The sequence below is a fragment of the Arvicola amphibius genome, chromosome 9 (assembly GCF_903992535.2).
Source record: "Arvicola amphibius chromosome 9, mArvAmp1.2, whole genome shotgun sequence".
Classification (NCBI taxonomy): domain Eukaryota; kingdom Metazoa; phylum Chordata; class Mammalia; order Rodentia; family Cricetidae; genus Arvicola; species Arvicola amphibius.
Genome location: NC_052055.2, coordinates 123,683,025 through 123,703,021, shown reverse-complemented (window position 1 = coordinate 123,703,021; position 19,997 = coordinate 123,683,025). Strand labels below are relative to the sequence as shown.

Sequence of the window (19,997 nt, the reverse complement as noted above, 5' to 3'; positions counted from 1 at the left end):
AAGCCCTAGAGAGGATTATAAAACAGGAGGAGACAGCTCTCAGTCTCAGTCCCATTCTGAGATTCCTGGGGCAGGATCACCATTCTCGAACTGAGGTCAAGGTAAGAGCAGAGTCTGACTGCTTTGCTTTTCAGATCTTCAGGTTGAACCCCAATTTCTCTCTCTGAGTTTTTATTAATAGTGCTTCACTCAGGAATCCCCCAGCAGGCAGGGTTGTTGGTGGCAGGGTGGGGGTGGAGTGGGTGGTGAGGTGAACTTTTACCTCTTCCTGACAGAGAAAGGAAGAAGCAGAAGGAACACACACACCCTGTTCACATCAGCTTTCAGTATTAATGTTCCAATTGCTCTACTGACTGGGAGCGCTCTGCTGGAGCAGGCCTTGTCTAAGCCTCTGCAGAGGCCACAACAGCTTGTGCCAGGCTCTGCTTCTTGTCTGCTGGCCTAGGAACCATGACCCTGTTGGAGATGTGGAAAGCGGAGCCTGGCTTTGGGGAGAGCCGAGCTTAGCGCTCTGAGAGCACCTTGGAGCAGGGCTGAACTCTGGGAAGAAGATCTGGGGTCTGCTGAGTCCTCTAGGATCTTGAACCACATCCCCCATGCAGCCACATCCTTTCAAAGCTGGGAGTAAAGAGAAGCAGGTATGTCTGCTCTGAAGATACCTGGAGCCTGAGGAGGAAACTGGGGAGAAGTTTATGTTCGGTGAGTCCCAGCAGGTCACATGCCCGGTGATTGAGCCTGGAGAAACCTTAGAAGTCCCTGAGTTTGTCCTTTTCTGGCCTTCAGGCTGCCCCCTTCCCTAACCTTCTAAAGAGCGGTGATTGGGGCAGACTAGGGTTTATGCACGTTCTATTCAAGCCTGTCTGTACCATGCAGGGTCTTTATCAAGGACAGAGAGAGGAGGATAAACCTGTCTGTGGGACATGTGTGTGTGTGTGCGTGTGTGTGTGTGTGCGTGTGTGTGTGTATGTATGTGTGCGCGCGTATGTATGTGTGGCACCTGCCGAGTGTGGGGTGATGGCCTGGAACCATGGCGGACACTGGGCTGGGACTGAAGTGTGGAAAACTCCAGAAACAAAAGCCTGTCCAAGGCCCTCGTGATGGGCAGCACAGCCTTCTCGGGCCATGTCTGTCTCTGGAGCTGCCCAGATGCTGCCTGGTCACAGTTGTGGAGCAGTGGAAGCACAGGAGGCGGCCATGCCGTTCCCGAGGGAGGGGTGGGCACAGGCTCCGTGTCTGGGGTCACAGGCAGTGTGGACACGGAGAATGGGAGTGACCGCGTCTCCTCTGGGCTCTCCTCGGGGTGCTGAGAAGGGCAGGGCCTGGGTTCTAGGTAGAGCCTGGCTGCACTGGGGCTGGGCATGGGGTGGAAAGGAAGGGATGGCTTCCTCTCAGAGGACTTGGATGTCCCCAGCTTCCCAGTCTTGTTCTGCATGGCTGGGAGGAACCCGGGCATGGGTGTTTGTCAGCGTTGGGTTGTGGGGGGCGTTCACCCTGGTAGTGTAGACTTGTTTTGTCCAGTGGAGCTGACACCTGCCCTGATGATCCTCTCCCTGCTCAGGTGTTCAAGCTTTGTGTGGAACCTGCCTCCTGCTGCAGCCCCAAGGGTCTTGGTCTCCCCACCTGTGTCTCCCCAGCTCCGAGGACATGGACAACTGCTGCAAGCATGCTCTGCTCCACCATGTTACCTGCCTGTTTGCCCTTGCACAGCTGCTTCCCCGGGCATCCACAGGTGAGCGTGCTCTCTCTTCCCATGTCTCCCTGCGTGACCGGGATCCACCACATACCGGGCTGCTCAGATGTGCACAGACTTATTAATACCTGGGATCTAGGATTTTCATAGAATTCCTTTTACAGTAAATTAGTAATAAAAATCTAGGCCGAGTATGCCTACCTAAGCATATGAGAGGCTGGGAATGGAAAATTGCAAGTCCTTGCCAAGACTGAGCACAGCAGCCACACCCTACATGGGGAGCACAGCTTGGAACACAGCCTTGGAGTTTGGCAGTGTGCCAGGGGTGTGAGGAGATGCAGAGGCCAGGGTTGGCTGAAGCAGAGTGAGCCAGGAAGGGAGAATCAGGAGCTGAGTGTGGGAGGTCATGTTTGGATGAGGGAGTGAGGTTCTGCAGGGACTGTGGGTGGACGGTTCTGAGGCAGGAACAGTCCTGTGGGACCTGGTGATCCCTGGTGGGGAATACAGAGTCAAGACTGAGCTTTGAGTAGAGCAGGGCTGTGACTTTGATCCATGTATAAAGGCCACAGAGGTGGGGTTTGGGAGACGTCAGACAGGAGTCTTGATCTGATAAGTAGCCTTTTGGGAACCTTCAGCGCCAGTATCTCAGTCCTCCTGGCCTACAGGACCAAGGGCACTCAGAGTGAGGCAGCCATATTTTTTTTTAATATTTATTTATTTATTTATTTATTATGTATACAATATTCTGTCTGTGTGTATGCCTGCACGGCAGAAGAGGGCACCAGACCCCATTACAGATGGTTGTGAGCCACCATGTGGTTGCTGGGAATCGAACTCAGGACCTTTGGAAGAGCAGGCAATGCTCTTAACCTCTGAGCCATCTCTCCAGCCCAGCAGCCATATTTTTTATTTATCAAAAAGTGATTGGGGGCCCTGGTAGTGCTGTGTGATTTTGCACAGAAGTAACCTTTGTCTCCATATATTATATTTCAAGTGTATGGGTGCTCTTTTCAGAATGTATGACTGTGTACCACCTTCTGGTCTGATACCCACAGAGTCTAGAAGAGTGTTATAGATAGTTGTGGACCACAATGTAGGTGTTGGGAATTGAACCTGGGTCCTCTGAAAGAGTAACCAGTGCTGTTAACTGCTCAGTCATCTCTCTAGTTCCTTGATGTATGCTTTAAATTTCACATAAATTTCAGTGGAGGAAGAAGTGGATTGATATCCTGAATTCAGGATTGGTGGGTGGGTGTTTCCTGGGTGTGGTCTAAGACAGGCCAGTTAGACCAATGGTGTGAGCATCTGCAGGGACCTTTACAGATGCATCTTCTTGGGCTCATCACAGACGTATTGCAGTTGGAGGTCTGGGTTGAGATCTAGTTACTTGAAATGTAAGCTGGGAATGAATGCATAAGTGATTTTTTTGAATATTTATTTATTATGTATACAGTGATCTGTCTTCATGTGCACCTAGATGTCAGAAGAGGGCACCAGATCTAATAATGGATGGTTGTGAGCCATCATGTGGTTTCTGAGAATTGGACTCAGGACCTCTGTAAGAGCAGTCAGTGCTCTTTAGCCTCTGAGCAGTCTCTCCAGGCACGACAAGTAATTTTTTTTATGCAAGGGTCTGGGAGCAGGGGCACAGGCATAAGAGAGAGTTTCTGCCATCATTTATGGGCTACACTGCCATAGTCTAAAGATCTCTTGTACAGTAGTCATGGATGCCTAACCCACGATGCCGAGGACAATCTCGTTTGCCTCCTGTCCAGGTCACGGCATGTCTTAGTGGGTGTTCTCTGCTGTGACCTGTGCCTTTACAGTCATCTCACTGCTACACCTGTGTCCACAGATGAGTTCCGGGTGTCTGGTCCCTCAGACCCCATTGTGGCCGAGCTGGGTGGAGAAGCCATACTTCCCTGCTCCCTGTCTCCAGCCATGAGTATGGAGAACATGGAGGAGCTGAGGTGGTACCGAACCAGGTTCTCAGAAGCAGTGTTTGTCTATCGGGACCAACAAGAGCAGGAGGAAGAGCTGATGGCTGAGTATTTAGGGCGGACATCCCTGGTAAAGGACCAGTTCCACCAAGGCAAGGCTGCCGTGCCCATCCACAAGGTCTGGTTGTCAGACAGTGGAACATACATCTGCTTCTTCAAACAGGGTCCCTACTATGAAGAGGCCGTCTTGGAGCTGAAGGTGGCAGGTTGGTTAACTGATCCCTGTTTAAAGATGTTGGGAGACCTGTGTATGAGGAAAGTAAGGGATCATGTCACTCAGCTCCCTAATTTATATTTGAGCAAAGTCTTATGTAGACCAGGCTGTGGTTAAGCCAGGCGTATAGTGGAGGGTGACCCTGAACGTTGGATCCTCCTGCTTCTTCCTAGTTCTGGGCTCACAGGCATCTCTGCCATACATAGCTCTGGGCCATCAATGTTATCTCTATTTAGTTTTAGCGTCATTTTTTGAGATTAGAAATAGATGACACATTCTTATATAGGTTATTTCAACCTAAATTCTATATGTGTAGCCCCTAAAATGTTCTTGACCTTGTTCTGGGGACCAGGGATTCTGCCAATGTCATGGTAAACACCAGCTGTTGGATTTCATATTTTAGGGGAGTAGGCAGAAACAGTCAGAGAGCGCCCATGAGATGTCAGTGAGAAATGATCAATGTTTAGACAAATGATTGGGTGGAGGAAGGAAGGACGTTCAGAGTTTCCCTGGGTGGAGCTGGGTGTCCTGCTCTCCTGGGGGTCACAGGTGTGTGGAGAATGGGGAGACGGAGTGATGGTTTCTACCTCAGGGCTCTGGGGTTCAGTGTCCTCCAGTTTCCTCTGGGTCTTGTGGTTGATAGAAGAGTGGCCCTGCCCTGTTCCCCATAGCAGTGGACACTGTTATCTTTCTGCTGTTGAGCAATGGGGGCAAATCCTGGTCCCGGCCCGGGAGGGCTTTTCCTCTTCAATACCTGTTTCCCATGAGAGGCTCCTATGAGACGCACAGGTGATCCTGGGTCCCTGAGCCCAAAGTGTCTTCTGGGGTCCTCACACGTGTCTTCCTGCAGGGATGGGCTCTGTCCCTGAAGTGCACATCACAGGCACAGAAGATGGTGGTGTGGGTATGGTGTGCAGGGCTTCAGGGTGGTACCCGAAGCCCCAGGTGCAGTGGAGAGACTCCAGAGGGGAGATACTCTCAGCATCCTCTGAGACCCACACTGAAGATGCTGAAGGGCTGTTCAGCGTGGAGAGCACATTGGTGGTGAGATACAGGTTCTTGGGGAATGTGACCTGCTCCACCTTCAATCCCATCCTGGGCCAGGAGAAGGCCATGGCCATCTTCATCCCAGGTGAGGGCTGTTCCTCCTCCTACAGAGCTTGGGAAGTGGACGGTCTTTCTGGAGTGTGCCGGGCTGGCTGTCCTCAGGTGTGCCCCTCACTGGCTCTCTGCCTGGGCCACAGAGCCCTTCTTCCCTCAGGCTTCTCCCTGGATACCAGCTTTTGCCGTGAGCATGACCACGATGGGACTTCTAGTCCTAGGGTCTTCCTGTTTTCTTATATGGGAGCAGCGTGCAAGGCTGCAGGTGCATCAGGAACTGGAGAATCTGCGGCGTGAGCAGGAGGAGTTGCAGAAGACAAAGGAGGATGCTCTGAAGACAGCGTGTAAGTCCTGATGGCAGTGAAGGACTGGGCCAGAGTCTCCAGGAAGATCCAGGGTTCTGGGATCAGAGTAGGTGGCCCCCAAATCCCTGACAGCAGAGCTGGAGTCCTGGGTCAGCTGGGCTGTGGGTAGACTAGGGGGAAACAGCATCCTTTCCTGTGTTTCTGCCAAGTGCACAGCTCCTCTCTTCTCGCTGTTTTTCAGGCACACTCCAAGAGGAGCTGGGTGAGTCATGCTTTTCCTCCTGAGCCCTGTGTGCCCCTCATGCTTTTCCTCCCGAGCCCTGTGTGCCCCTCATGTTTTTACTCCCGAGCCCTGTGTGTCCCTCATGCTTTTCCTCCCGAGCCCTGTGTGCACCTCATGCTTTTCCTCCTGACTCTGTGTCCCCTCAGTAGCCCAGCAGCCCACTTGAGTCCTCCATGTTGTTTTTCAGATCGGAGGAAGGCAGCTTATATGGCTGGTGAGTGACTGCCCCAATATCCCATGGACCCTGTGGCACATGTGGCCAAGTGTGCCCTCTCCTTGATTCTAGGCAGACTGGGAACCCCATGAGGGGACAGAAGTGGAAGGTTCTGGGAAGGGGAAGCCTGTTCTATGGGCTTTTCCAGATCTCTGCTCAGAGCTGGAAGACATGGGTCTCTGATGTGTCCTGTGCCCTGGGTCTTATTCCCACCAATGCAGGTCGTTGGTATTGTTGACTTTTGCCTCCTTTAGCTCTAGAGTATTGCCTGCCCTGGGAGCCAAACAACAAGGTTAAACTTTCATTAACGAAGACTCCTTAGTTAGGTTTCTATTCATGTGATAAATCATGACCAAATGCAGCTTGAGAGGGAAGGGATTATTTGTCTTTTGCATTTTCTTTTTTTTAAAAAAATATTTATCTACTATGTATACAATGTTTTGTCTGTGTGTATGCCTGCAGGCCAGAAGAGGGCACCAGACCCCATTACAGATGGGTTGCTGGGAATTGAACTCAGGACCTTTGGAAGAGCAGGCAATGCTCTTAACTGCTGAGCCATCTCTCCAGTCCCCTGTTTTATGCATTTTCACATCACATCCATCACTGGGGAGTCAGGGCAGGAACTCAAGGCAGGAACCTGGGGCAGGAACTGAAAGCAGGGATATCAGAGAACGACCACTTGCTGTCTTGCTCCCAATGACCTGCTCAGCCTGCTGCTGGTCCTCTCCAGGATCCCCTTCCTAGTAGTGACACTGTCTACAGTGGGCTGACCCCTTCTACAATAATCCTCAATCACAAAACGCCCCACAGCCTTGCTTGCATCTGTTCTGATGGGGGCATTTTCTCAGTTGAGTCTTCCTCCTCTCAGATGACTCTAGCTTGTGCCAAGTTGACACAAAGCCAACCAGCAGAAGATGTTTATAAGTAAATCATGTCACAGACCCCAGAATGTGACCTTCACCCATTCCACAGTCATCCCCAGGGGGTCTGTTCCCTCAGCTCTGAAGGTGTTGATCAAAGAGATGGGCAGAGGCTGGGGCTGTGGACCTGAGTGGGTAGGGATGGTGAGCTGGGTGCCCCTGGAATAGTGGTGCCCAGCTGTAGAGATATTTAAGTGTCCATGAGGAACAGTGGGCGCTTCACCCAGAACTCACTTCCTGTCCATGTTTTACACACATTCTTTTCTTCAGCACATCTCCAAATCCACCTTTCCAAGAAGTGCTGATGTCATCATGGTTTCTGATTATTACTGAATAATTTTATTTTATTCTCTAAGACTTTTTCCTATATTGTAAGGTTTTAATTAAGAGTGAAGCTGAAGCCGGGCGGTGGTGGCGCACGCCTTTAATCCCAGCACTCGGGAGACAGAGGCAGGCGGTTCTCTGTGAGTTCGAGACCAGCCTGGTCTACAAGAGCTAGTTCCAGGACAGGCTCCAAAGCCACAGAGAAACCCTGTCTCGAAAAAAAAAAAAAAAAACCAAAAAAAAAAAAAAAAGAGAGAAGCTGAATAATTACAGATTGTTACTACTACTACTACTACTACTACTATTTAAGCTTTGATATTTCGAGTAGAGGCAGTCAGTTGATAGTTTAAAAGCCACACAGAATTGGGACAATGAGGGATTAGCCGTACAGCAACATTGTTCTAATCTGTGGTCCAGGGATTTTCCCACAATTCTCTGCTGCCTCTGCATCTTGCAGGAGCCAGCTCCTCAGAGTCCTCTCCCCTCCTAGATAGAGCCTCACCTTTAGAATGGAGGTGTACTGTTTGAGTGGGCTGTTCTGATTGGTTCTTAGGAGAATATGTTCCTTTGCAGCCTGGAGGAAGGCCCCACTGTATGCAGGTGCGTGACTATGGAGATTGCTGTCCTCTGGGCAGAACACGGGTCTTGGGTTCCCCCACTGTGAGGAGGAAAGTTTGTGTGACTCACACTTCCAGTCCACACCACAGCAAGGCAAGGGCAGGATGTGGAGTTCAGAGCAAATGCAGAATCCATGGAGGATTGGTGGGTACCGCATTAACCACCTGGCTTGTTCTGTTTCTTTTCCCATGTACCTATGACCACCATCCATGTGATGACACCATCCCCCATGGGCTGCATTCTCCAGTATCAACTATCAATCATCCATCAACCAAGAGAATTTCTCCACGGGCTTGCCTACTGGCCAATCCTATGGAGGCATTTTCTCAGTTAATATTTCTTCTTCTCAGATGAACCTACCTTGTGCCAAGCTGGCATAGAAGCTTGTCAGCACAATGTAGGCATTGTCCTCTGGAGCTGTCAGAAGCAGTGACTGCCCAAAGGACGTCTGCACAAGACTGGGCTCATTAGGAGAGAGGAGTCACACGGCCTGCCCTTCCCAAGATGTTTTTTCTCTCTCACTCTGTGGGTGTGTTCTGTAAGAGTGTTTGTGTGTGTGGTGTATGTGTGTGCATGTGTATGTATGTGTGCATGTGTGTGTGTTAACATGAGTGTGGAGGTCAGAGGAAACTTCCAGAAGTCTTTGCTTTCTTTCCATGAAGGTCCCCGGGATCAATCTCAGGTTGTCTGGGTTGGTGACAAGCACCATTATCCTTGCTAAGTCATCTCTGTTACCCTCTCTGTGGGATAAATATCAGTGGCTGGGGAATGGCCTCATAATCAGGTTCTTCCCCAAGTATATATGTAGACAGTTAATGGCTGTTGGGTGAGAGGAATTTTTTTCTTTAGCATTGTGGTCGCTCATCCATGGCTCGTGCTTCTCTAAGGAACCCTAATGAAGGTCATTGTGTCTGTGTTCCCACGCGCTGTGCCCATGTGGACTTTCCTCTGATCTGTTTTTGGTACCCTGTCTCTGTGCACACAGCACCGGCTCTCATGTTTCCTCACCTTCTCTTGATCCATCATCCTCTTCTCTATGTGTGTGTGTGTGTCCCCCACCCACTCTCTGGCAGGAGGAGATGAGTGTCCTTCTGTCCTTGTCACCGATGAGCCTCCATCAGAACACCACATGGAGCCTCCTCAGGCTCACAGAATGCGTTCTGGTTTGTCCCTTGGTGTACGTCATTATCAGCATCAGCGTGGCCCAGTCTGCAGTCACCTGGTTCAGTGGGCATCTTGTAGGAGCAGGGTTAGTGGCCTGTTCAGCTTTGAGTAGATATTGGGCTCCATTGCTAGCCAGGACTCTAAATTATTTCTCTGGACCAGACCACAACATAAACTATCTCTCTCTGGACTGGCGTGGAAGCACAAGGATAAAGATACAACTCACATGGCTTTATTGGGAGGGAGATTCTCAGTGGTCCCTCATAAGTCCTGAGTTCACATCCTGAAGAATTCCTCCTCGTTTATTCTCCAAACAGCCTTATATACCAAAACAAACTGAGGGGTAAATACATTAGCATTCTGTCTCCTAGGTAACCAGGTAAATAGCGTTTTGTCATGTCCACAACTACCTGTCTGCTCTGTACACTAGCTGTCATGTAGGCTTGAATCAGCATCTCTATCAGGCATCCTCCAAATTACAAAGAAAGGAGCAGAACCACATCCTGACCTTTTGTTAGGTTAGCGAAAGCCTGTCTGGAAGGTTATGTGACCACTTTAGATACTGACTAAGGCTTTAGAGCCTGGAAGCCATACCATATAGAAATATGAACCTACAGGTAGAGACTGGTGGAGGTCATGATGATGCTGTGGAAGGAAGATTCCAGAAGTCAGTCAGGTCAGGCAGCTCAGGGCTCACATCTTAGTCTTTGGTTTCGTGTCCTCCTTATAGTTGGAATTCCTCTGCTTTTGTCTCAGTTTTGAGTTCCTTTTCTTCCTAGTCCTCTGGTCTATTGGTGCTCTCTCTCTCTCTCTCTCTCTCTCTCTCTCTCTCTCTCTCTCTCTGTTTTTCTTTGTGTTCCCTGCTGAATTCCTTCTCCAGAGCACCTGGCTGCTCAGGGATTGGGTGTTTAGACCAGGTGTTCTGAATCTGTGTTCGGGACTCCAGGATGTTTGTGGTCTTGTTGAGGCCTGTGTGATCCACTTGAAATTATATATGACTTTCTGTGATGTTGCATCATGGGAACCAATGTGCAACTTAGAATTGCTCCATGCATTCTCTCTTCTTATTTTTTAAATATTTATTTTTATTTTGTTGAGAATTCTCTGTTTAGATTCACATCCCATTTTTAATTGGATCATTTGGTTTTTTGATGTCTAGTTTCTTGAGTTCATTATATATTTTGAATATCAGTCCTCTGTCAGATGTGGGTGAAGATCTTTTCCCATCTTGCAGGCTGATGTTTTGTTCTTTTGACCATATTCTTTGCCTCAAAAAGCTTTTTAGTTCAGGAGGTCCCAGTCATTAATTGTTGCTCTCAGTGTCTGTGCTACTGGTGTTATATTTAGGAACTTGCCTCCTGTGCCAAGGTGTTCAATGCTACTTCCCACTTTCTCTTCCATCAGGTTCAGTGTATCTGGTTTTATGTTGAGGTCTTTGATCCACTTGGACTTGAGTATGGTGCAGGGTGATAGACATGGATCTATTTGCATTCTTCCACATGCAGCCATCCAGGTGAACTGGCATCATTGCTTTCTGTATTCTATTGTATAATTTTGGCTTCTTTATAAAAAAAAATCAGGTGTCCATAGGTGTGTGAATTACTTCCTGGTCTTCAGTTTGATTCCTTTGACCAACCTGTCTGTTTTGATGCCGACGCCATATGGTTTTTACTTCTATTGCTCTGGTACAGTTTGAGATCAGGGTTAGCAATACTCTTGGAAATTCTTTTATTGTCCAGGATTGTTTGAGCTATCCTTTTTTAAAATTTGAATTTGAGTATTGTTCTTTCAAGGTCTGTAAAGAATTGTGTTGGAATTTTGATGTGAACTGCACTGAATCATAGATTTCTTTTGGTAAGATGGCAAATTTTATTATATTAATCCTATTGATCCATGAGCATAGGAGATCGTTCCATCTTCTGACGTCTTCTATAATTTTTTCTTCAAAGATGTGAAGTTCTTGTCATACTTTTGTCAGTGTTGTTTTGCATGGGTCCATGGGAAAATCAGAGTCACTCCAAAGTATATTTTAGACTTTGCAGCATCCAGGGTATCAGCTTCTAGTGAACTGACATCTGGTTGCTTCCAAAAAACCTTTTTTATTGTTGCACAATTTACACCTCTTTGGAAGTCAGTTTCTGCAAACCAAACTCTCTTCTCTGAAAGTTGCTTGAAGGAACTATCTGCCTGAGCAGTTCTCAGTCACCAGGCTTCTTGGTTTTCCAAGCCTTCTCATAACCAAGTTTTGCCAAGCTGTTGAAACTTTCAGGAAGAACTCAGATAAAAATCAAACACACAAACAAAAGGTAAGAGGAACAAAAAAATAACATTCAGAAAAGGCAACAGTTACAAAGGTAACAGTAACAAAAAGTAACAGTAATGAAAGGTAACATTCACAAAAAGTAACAGTTACAAAAGAAACAGTAACAAAAAGCAGCATCCAAGGAGGCAGTTAAAAGCCCAGGGCCAACACTGCAGAATTCAAGCCAGATGCAATGCTCTGAGGGACCTCCCTCTACATACAGGTCTTTCACTTGCTTGGCTAGAATTACAGCAAGATATTTGATATCATTTATAGCTATTGTAAAGGATGTTGTCTCCCTGATTTCTTCCTCAATCCATTTATGGTTTGTGTATAGGAAGGCTATTGATTTTTCTTTGAGTTAATTTTATATCCAGACACTTTGCTGAAGGTGTTTATCAGCTGTAGGAGTTTCCTGGTAGAGTTTTTGGGGTCACTTATGTATACTATCATATCATCTGCAAATAATGGCACTTTGACTCCTTTCTTTCCAGTCTGTATCCCATTGGTCTACTTCAGTTGTCTTACTGCTCTAGTTAAAGCTTCGAGTACGCTAGCCACAGGATATGGAGAGAGTGGACAGCTTTGTCTTGTTCCTGATCTTGGTGAAACTGCTTTAAGTTTCTCTCCATTTAATGTGATGTTGGCTATAGGTCTGCTGTAAATGGCCTTTCTTATGTTTAGGTGTGTCCCTTTTATCCCTCATCTCTCCAATGTAGGTGCCTGCTCCTACGAAGTCAGCTAGGGTTGATAGATAGCAGATCCTTGAGGCCAAAGAAAAGTCAGCTGAAAGAAACAGACGACATGACAGAATCGGGCAGTCTGTCTGGTCATGCCCAAGCAGCCAAACAGCTGAGCATTTATTTCACAACTTGCTTATATACAAAAGCAGAACAAAGCACAGCACAGATGGTCGGTATCAAACCACAAGGCCATTCCTATCCCTGAGTGAGCAGCCTCCTCTCCAACAGGTGCTTGCTGCTCGGAAGCAACTTTACTTTTTTATCTCGACACTCCTGAGGTTTGTCGTCAGCAGGATACTTTTCAGTAGATAGAGTGATTTATTTCTTATGGGATGAGTCAGAAGTCTCTCACAGCCCTCAAGGATATTGGAAAAGGCAGAGCAGGTAAGTTTGAACTCAAATGACTTCTTTAAGTCAGAAATGACTCCAGATGGAAACTGAGTCACATGTGGGCTCCCACACTCCAAGACTTTTTTTTTTTTTTTTTATCATGAAGGGGTGTTGGGTTCGTGAAAGGCTTTTTCAGCATCTAATGAGTTGATCATGTGGTTATTTTCTTTTCAGTCTGTTTATTTGGTGGATTACATTGATAGATTTTTGTATGGTGAACGATCCCTGCATCTCTGGGATGAAGCTAGTGATCATGATGGATGATCTTTTTTTTAAAAAATATGTTCTTGGATTTGATTTATGAGTATTTTATGTAATATCGTTACATCAATGTTCATGAGGGAAGTTGGTTAAAATTCTCTCTGTTGAGTCTTTCTGTGGTTTGGGTATCAGGGCTATTGTGGCCTCATAAAATAAATTTGACAATGTTCCTTCTGTTTCTATTTTGTGGAATAATTTGAGTAGTATTGGTATTGGCTATTCTTTGGAAGTCTGGTAGAATTCTGCTCCAAACTATCTGGCTCTAGAATTCTGTTTTTGGTTGGAAGACTTTTAATGGCTACTTCTATTTCCTTAGGGGTTAAAAGTCTATTTAAATTTTATATCTAATCTTAATTTTACTTTGGTAAGTGGCACCTATTGAAAAAATTGTCCATTTCTTTTAGATTTTCCAGTAATTCTTTCTATTTCTTCTGTGTCTGTTGTTAAGTTCCCCCTTTCATTTTGATTTTGTTAATTTGGATATCCTCTCTCTGTCTTTTAGTTAGTTTGGGTAAGGGTTTGTCTAATTTGTTGATTTTTCTCAAAGAACCAACTCTTTGTTTTATTGATTCTTTGTGTTGTTCTCTTTATTTCCGTTTTCTTGATTCCACCCCCGAGGTTGATAATATCTTGCCGTCTACTCCTCTCTGGTGTGTTTGCTTCTTTTGCTCTAGTGCTTCCAGGTGTGCTGACGAACTGCAGGTGTGGACTCTCTGCCGTCTTCATGAAGACACTGAGCGCTACGAACTGTCCTCTTGGCGCCGCTTTCATTGTGTCCATAAACTTGGGAATGGTGTGGATTTATTTTCAATGAATCCTAGGAAGTCTTTAATTTCCGTAATTCTTCCTTAGCCCATTGGTAATTCAGTAGAGAGTTGCCCAGTTCCTATGAGTTTGTAGACTTTCTGTTGTTGTTAAAATCCAACTTTATTCCATGGTAGTCTGATTAGATGCAGGGGTTATTTTAATTTTCTTGAGATTGTTTTGTGACCAGTTCTATGGCCAGTTTTGGAGAAGGTTCCAGGTGGTGCCGAGAAGAAGGTATGGTCTTTTGTGTTAGCGTGCAGTGTTCTGTCAATATCTGTTAGGCCCATTTGATTCATGATGTCTGCTAGTTCTGTCAGGACAACCTGTCAGTTGGTGAGAGTGGGGTGTTGAGCCTCCCATCATTAACCTGTGGGGTTTGCTGTGTCATTTAGGCAATCAGTAATGTTTCTCTTACAGTGCGGGTTGTCGTTGGAAGCTTTTCTCTGTTCTCCAGTCCTGCTGGACCAGTTTCTCTCCCACCCGCTGGTCTCTGCTGCTGCTTATGAAATAACCATTCTGAGGCTTAGTTTTTTATTTATTTATTTATTTATTTATTTTTGGTTTTTCGAGACAGGGTTTCCCTGTAGTTTCTAGAGCCTGTCCTGGAGCTAGCTCTTGTAGACCAGGCTGGCCTCGAACTCAGAGATCCGCCTGCCTCTGCCTCCCGAGTGCTTGGATTAAAGGCGTGCACCACCACCGCCCGGCCTGAGGCTTAGTTTTAACTATAAGTGTTGGAGCTGTAGCTCAGGCTTCTTGTTGGTTAGCTCTACATATACATTAACCCACTTATGACTATCTGTGTATCACCATGTGCCCCGTGTCATCCCGGTCATGCCCTGGCATCTTACCCCTTCAGCAGCTGTTCGAGTTTCCCAGACTCCACCTTCTTTTTTTCCTGTATTTTTGCTTGAATTTCCCACCTGGCTCTAGTCTGGCTGGCTATTGACCACATCAGCTTCTTTTCAGCCAATGGCAATAAAACATATTCACAGCATACAGAAGGGCACCTGCATCAGTGGGTGCCCTTACATTTGGGCTGCAGATGTTAAGCTTTGAGAATCATCTTGGTGGATTTTTCTTTGATGAATATGAAGTATCCTTTCCCATCTCTTTTGATTAATTTTGGTTTGAAGTCTATTTTGTTAGATATTAGAATGGCTACAACAGATTGCTTCTGGGGTCCATTTGCTTGGGAAATCTTTTTCCAACCCTTAACTCTGAGGTAATGTCTGTCTTTGATGTTGAGGTATGTTTCTTGTATGAAGAAGAAGGATGGATCCTGTTTTTGTATCCATTCTGTTAGCCTGTGTCTTTTTATTGGGGGAACTGAGTCTATTGATATTGAGAGATATTAATGACCAATGATTGTTAATTCCTGTTATTTTGATATACTCGTTGTTGTTGGTAGTGTGTATGTGTCTTTGTACACACGTGTGTGCTTTCCTTCTTTTGGTTTTGATGGTGACAATTTATTTCCTGTGTTTTCTTGGGTGTAATTAACCTTCTTGGGTTGGAGTTTTCCTTCTAGTGTCTTCTGAAGAGCTGGATTTGTGGACAGATATTATTTCAGTTTGGTTTTGTTATGGAATATCTTTCTTTCTTTATGGTGATTGAATGTTTTGCTGGGTATAGAAGTCTGGGCTGGCATCTGTGGCCACTTAGATACTGCAGCACATTGTCGAAGCCCTTCTGGCTTCTAGAGTCTCTGTTGAGAAGTTGGGTGTAATTCTAATAGGTCTGCCTTTATATGTTACCTGGCCTTTCCCCTTTCCCCTTGCTGCTTTTAATATTCTCTCTCCCTCTCCCTCTCCCTGTCCCTCTCCCTCCCTCTCTCCGTCTCTCTCTCTCTCTCTCTCTCTCTCTCTCTCTCTCTCTCTCTCTCTCTCTCTCTCTCATCTCTACATTTAGTGTTTTGATTACTATGTGGTGGTGGTGGTTTTCTTTTCTGGTCCAATCTATTTGGTGTTCTGTAAGCTTCAGGTACATTTATAGGTATCTTTCTTTAGGGTAGGTAAATTTTCTTCTATGATATTTATTTATTTATTTATTATGTATACAATATTCTGTCTGTGTGTCTGCCTGCAGGCCAGAAGGGGGCACTGGAACCCATTACAGATGGTTGTGAGCCACCATGTGGTTGCTGGGAATCGAACTCAGGACCTTTGGAAGAGCAGGCAGTGCTCTTAACCTCTGAGCCATCTCTCCAGTCCCCTCTTCTATGATTTTACTGAAAATATTTTCTGGGTCCTTGAGCTGGGAATCTTTTTCTATTCCTATTATTCTTAGGTTTTGTCTTTTTACAGTGTCTCAGCTTTCCTGGATGCTTTATGTTAGGAAGTTTTAGGTTTAACATTCTCTTTGACTGTTGTACCGATTTCTTCTATCATCTCTTCTATGCCTGAGGTTCTCTCTTCTATCTTGTGTACTCTGGTTGATGCTTGCATCTGTAGTTCCTACTCACTTACCTATATTTTCCATCTCCTAGATTCCCTCTGTCTGAGTTTTCTTTATTGCTTCTATTTCCATTTTCAGGTCTTGATTGGTTTTATTCATTTCCTTCACATGTTTGTGTTTCCCTAGATTTCTTTAAGGGACTTATTAATTTCCTCTATAAGGGTCTGGATCGTCTTGAGAAGATTCTTGAGCTTCTGCTGTGTTGGAATACCCAGGACTGTGGTAGGAGAGCTGGGTTCTGGTGATGTCATGTTGCTGTAGCTGTTGTTGACTGTGTTCTTATGTGCCGGCTGCTGGCGGTCGGAGGGGTTAGGAAATAACCAAAATAGTCCTTTTATAATAAATCAGTTTTAATAAAAGGGGAAATAAGGGAACTTACAGAACCTAGGGTCCAGCGGAGCAGAAGGTACGCAGGGGAGAGCGAAACTGGGCTCCTTCCGGCGCCCCGATCCTATTTAAGGGATATCCTACTCCGCTGGGGCAGCCACGCCCCTGAACGCAGGGATTGGGCCAGCTGCCCCAACATCCTTATGCTCGTCATGTGGGTTTGGGGTTATTATAGGTTTACATGGTGATTTCTGAGTTTATGTTTGTCACATGGATATTTTTCCCCTTGATATCTGTTTCCTTTCTGGTCGTCTGGACTGAGTGGCATGGGATTCTGGTGACCAGCAAGTCTTGAGGTCCAGTAGGTTGTTTTCACTGAGGATTTTGCAACCCTTGTGACCTCTGGTGTTTTGGGTGTCAATGTTGGCTCTGGGGTTCTTGATACCTGCTTGGTATCTGGGGTTCCTAGTACAGCATGGCCTCTGGTAATTCAGAAGCCTTTTGTCAAAATAACAGGCTGGGATTTGGAGCCCAGGGGAAGGATTACATTTGGGGGCTAGTGGGCAGGCTTTAATGGGTGTTATCAGGAGGTTGGTAGTGTTGGAACTGGGGTTCCTAGCTCTATGTGGCCTCTGGTAAGATGAAGCCTTCTGTCCGCATTGTGGAATTCTTTTGTCAAGTCCTTATGGAAAGGCTTTGAGTGTACCTGTGTGTGCTAGTGTAACTTGTGTGTATGTGTTTTCATTTATTTGTGTGTGTGTGCCTGTAGGACTGTGCTTCTTGACTTGCTCAGTTTCTTTTCTCATATTCTCTATGACCACCTTCTAAGGAATGACACTGCCCCCAATGGGCTGGGCTCTCGCACATCAATCACCAATCAAGTCCGTTAGACTTGCCTACAGGTCAATCCCATGGAAGCATTTTCTCTATTTAGATTCTTTCTTCCCAGATGACCCTATCTTGTGTCGAGCTCACGTAAAAGCTAGTCAGCAGTTGTCTCCTCGAGCTGTCAGAAGCTGTGACTACCCAGAGACCTGCATAAGAGTTAACCCATGAGGAGAAGAGAACCACAAGGCCCTGCCCTTCCTAAACGGAGATTTTCTGTCTTCGTCTCTCTGTGTCTCTGTCTCTGTGTCTGTGTGTGTGTGTTTATGGAAGGTATATTGTCCCCACAACTCCCAGGTCTGTGCTTTAGAAAATGGGTGCAGTGTCTGAAATCTTTTACATGACCTGTGCTTCTCTTGTAGATTGGCGCAGGGAGCACTTCCAGTCCTGTGAGTGACTCTGGTCTTTAGGGACACTCCTCCTGCTCTTCCCATGGCTCTGGTCCCTCCTTCAGTTCACTGTGGTGACAACCCCAGTGGTGGTGGTCTGGGAGGCAGAGGGGACAGCCACTAAGCTGGGTCTGGTTCTCAAGGGCCCTGTGACCTTGTACCCCTAGATGGCCTTTTGTTTCCTTCTCCAGCATGTAAGCAATAGTCTTGATCCACAGGCTGCTCTGTGAGGGACTTGTCCCCCTGAAGAAGCTAAGAGACTTTGAGGTGGAGGTGGGATGACTGAGGCCTTGTTTAGGGGCTAGAGAGGACCTCCCATGATCGGTAACTCTCCTGCAGGGTCTGTCACTCTGGATCCAGACACTGCCCACCCCATCCTTGACATCTCTCAGGACAGGAGGCGTGTGACCTGGAAGGATACCACCATGCACTTGGATGGCCCCTTCAGTGTGTTAGGCATGGAAGGCATCTCCTCCGGAAGACGCTACTGGGAGGTGGAGATAAGGCGGGGAGACAGCAGCGAGTGGACTCTGGGGGTCTGCAGGGAAGATGTGGTCAGGAAAAATTGGTATTCAGAGTGTCCAGGAAAGGGGTTTTGGACTGTGGGACGGTCTAATGATGTATATTTGGCCTTTACTGAACCTGGAAAAACCTCATTACCCTTTAGGCAAGCTCCTCAGCGTGTGGGGGTGTTTGTGGACTACAGCGAAGGCGACATTTCCTTCTATAACATGAGTGAGAAGTCCCACATTTTCTCCTTCCATGAAGCTTCCTTCTCTGGGACTCTTTTCCCATACTTCAGGCTTAAGTCTGGAGATGTTTCAATGATTCTCAGCTCCATGGTGCATGACTCTGATGGGGAGGAAGTGGAGGAAGGAAAGGAGAAGGAGGAGGGGGAGAGGAAGAAGAGGGAGAAGAAAGGGAAGAGGTTATTTTTGCCTACTTTGGAGGAGTCTGGGAATCCCCCAGGGGAGAGGCTTACCCCAGGCTCTGGAGTTGTTGACTCTCCCCCAGGGGAAGAATTCCCATTCCTCCCTCATCCTTGTGACATTTTTCTCCCATAGTGCAGTTCACTGCCTCTAAGTTGTCAATGTGAGTCTTGTGGGACTATAGAAGCCACAGGAAAGCCCACAGGATGAGTCCTGGAAGAGCCTGGAGCCTTGGCCACTGCTCTCAGGTCTGACTCTGTGGCTTTGGGAACAGTGTGTCCATGCCTTGTGTTCAGACACCAGACGATGAGCCTCGACTGTTGCTTCATCTGATTTGAATTATGGGTAGGCATGCTCCTTTTGGTGTTAAATAGCATTTTCCTGGGTTTCATTCCTTTTGGTAGGAAACTGACCAAAGATTAAATGGACATTGTTGTAATTCATTCATCTGGCCATGGGCTCTAGGGTCTTCTGTGTGTGTTGACCCTTGTGACCAGTGTGCTGTGAGTAAGAGGGAGCAGATGTCTCTGAGACATGAATCCCTGCACTCAGGGTTTGTTCCCAGTAGTGGGATTGCTAGGTCATAGATAGTTATATTCAGTGTCCTTGTCTGTGGACAACAACCTGTGCATCAGGTGTCCATGAACCAGCCTCATCCTAAGTCAGTCTGTTAATAAAATAATTTATTAATATACCGTTTGATTTTTATACTTGTCTCTCCACACACATAAATACACATACGACTATGAAAATTCATATTTTCTAAAGGTTGACTTCATATATTTTAACTGTTTGTATGTCTGTCTCTGTATGTAGATATGTATGTATGTATGTGTGTATGTACCTACCTACCTATCTATGAATTCTTTCTCTGCATGTATGTATGCATGCGTGCGTGCATGCATGTATGCATGCATGTATGTATATATATTTATTGTTTTAAAACAGGATCTCATGTGACCCATTTTCCTCTCTTTGTAGCCATACAGGTTGTCATGAATGAGAATGTCCCCTGTAGTCCCATGTTCGGATACTTGGTTCCCATTGGTTGTGGGGTTGGGGCAGGATATATGTAGCCTTGCTGAAGTGCATCACTGGGGTGGACTTTGAGGATTCAAAGCTGCGCATCATTCCCAGCTTGTCCTCTCTGCTTCCTGCGTGTGGATTGGGACACAAGCTCTCAGGTCCCTGCTCCAGTCACCATGCTTCCACTCTCCCAGCACGGACTCTGCCCTCTACAGCACTCATGACAGGACAAGATGGTGCAGGTTCCTCCACCTTGTGTTCTTGCTGAGACATTGCAGGTCTCACTATAATGTGATCTGCTTGGAGAATCCCTTGGTACCCCAAATGTATTCTAGGTACTCGATGTCAATAGGCCCCAGCTAGCTTATCACGTCTTCTGCTAATTTGCCTGCCTGTGTGAAGGCCCCCTGAAGTTGTTGAGTAAAATGCCAGAATGTGGATTTTGTATTCAAAATTTGGACACTTGGGTCTCATCTGGGTCCCTGAGTACCTGAGTATAGACCCATCTGTGTCCCTGAGTGACAGAGTATGATTTTATCTGGGTCCCTAAGTAATAGTGTAGTCCCATCTGGGCTTCAGAATACCTGGGTGTAGGTCTCATTCAGGTCCCTGAGTACCTGGGTGCAGTCCCAGCGAGCTGATATGAAGACT

General features: G+C 46.5%; 2 protein-coding genes across 4 annotated transcripts in view; one reads left to right on the top strand and one right to left on the bottom strand.

Annotated features, from left to right (window-relative positions):
- Nucleotides 1-19,997, bottom strand: part of LOC119822487 (H-2 class I histocompatibility antigen, L-D alpha chain-like) — a 741,986-nt gene that overhangs the window by 712,667 nt on the left and 9,322 nt on the right. The window lies entirely within an intron of this gene.
- LOC119822475 (butyrophilin subfamily 3 member A1-like) lies at nucleotides 329-19,012 on the top strand. Its single transcript, XM_038341838.1, has 10 exons — nucleotides 329-638; nucleotides 1,559-1,729; nucleotides 3,546-3,896; nucleotides 4,755-5,036; nucleotides 5,149-5,349; nucleotides 5,552-5,572; nucleotides 5,781-5,807; nucleotides 7,625-7,651; nucleotides 17,365-17,391; nucleotides 17,731-19,012. Exons 2-10 carry the CDS (start codon nucleotides 1,645-1,647, stop codon nucleotides 18,453-18,455), a joined length of 1,746 nt encoding a protein of 581 aa, XP_038197766.1. The 5' UTR covers nucleotides 329-638; nucleotides 1,559-1,644; the 3' UTR covers nucleotides 18,456-19,012.

Coding starts and splice junctions, on each gene's coding strand:
- LOC119822475 (XM_038341838.1), top strand. CDS start 1,645: ATGGACAACTGCTGCAAGCATGCTCTGCTCCACCATGTTACCTGCCTG. Junction 1,730..3,545: donor GCTTCCCCGGGCATCCACAG/GTGAGCGTGCTC, acceptor CTGTGTCCACAG/ATGAGTTCCGGGTGTCTGGT. Junction 5,037..5,148: donor CATGGCCATCTTCATCCCAG/GTGAGGGCTGTT, acceptor CCTGGGCCACAG/AGCCCTTCTTCCCTCAGGCT.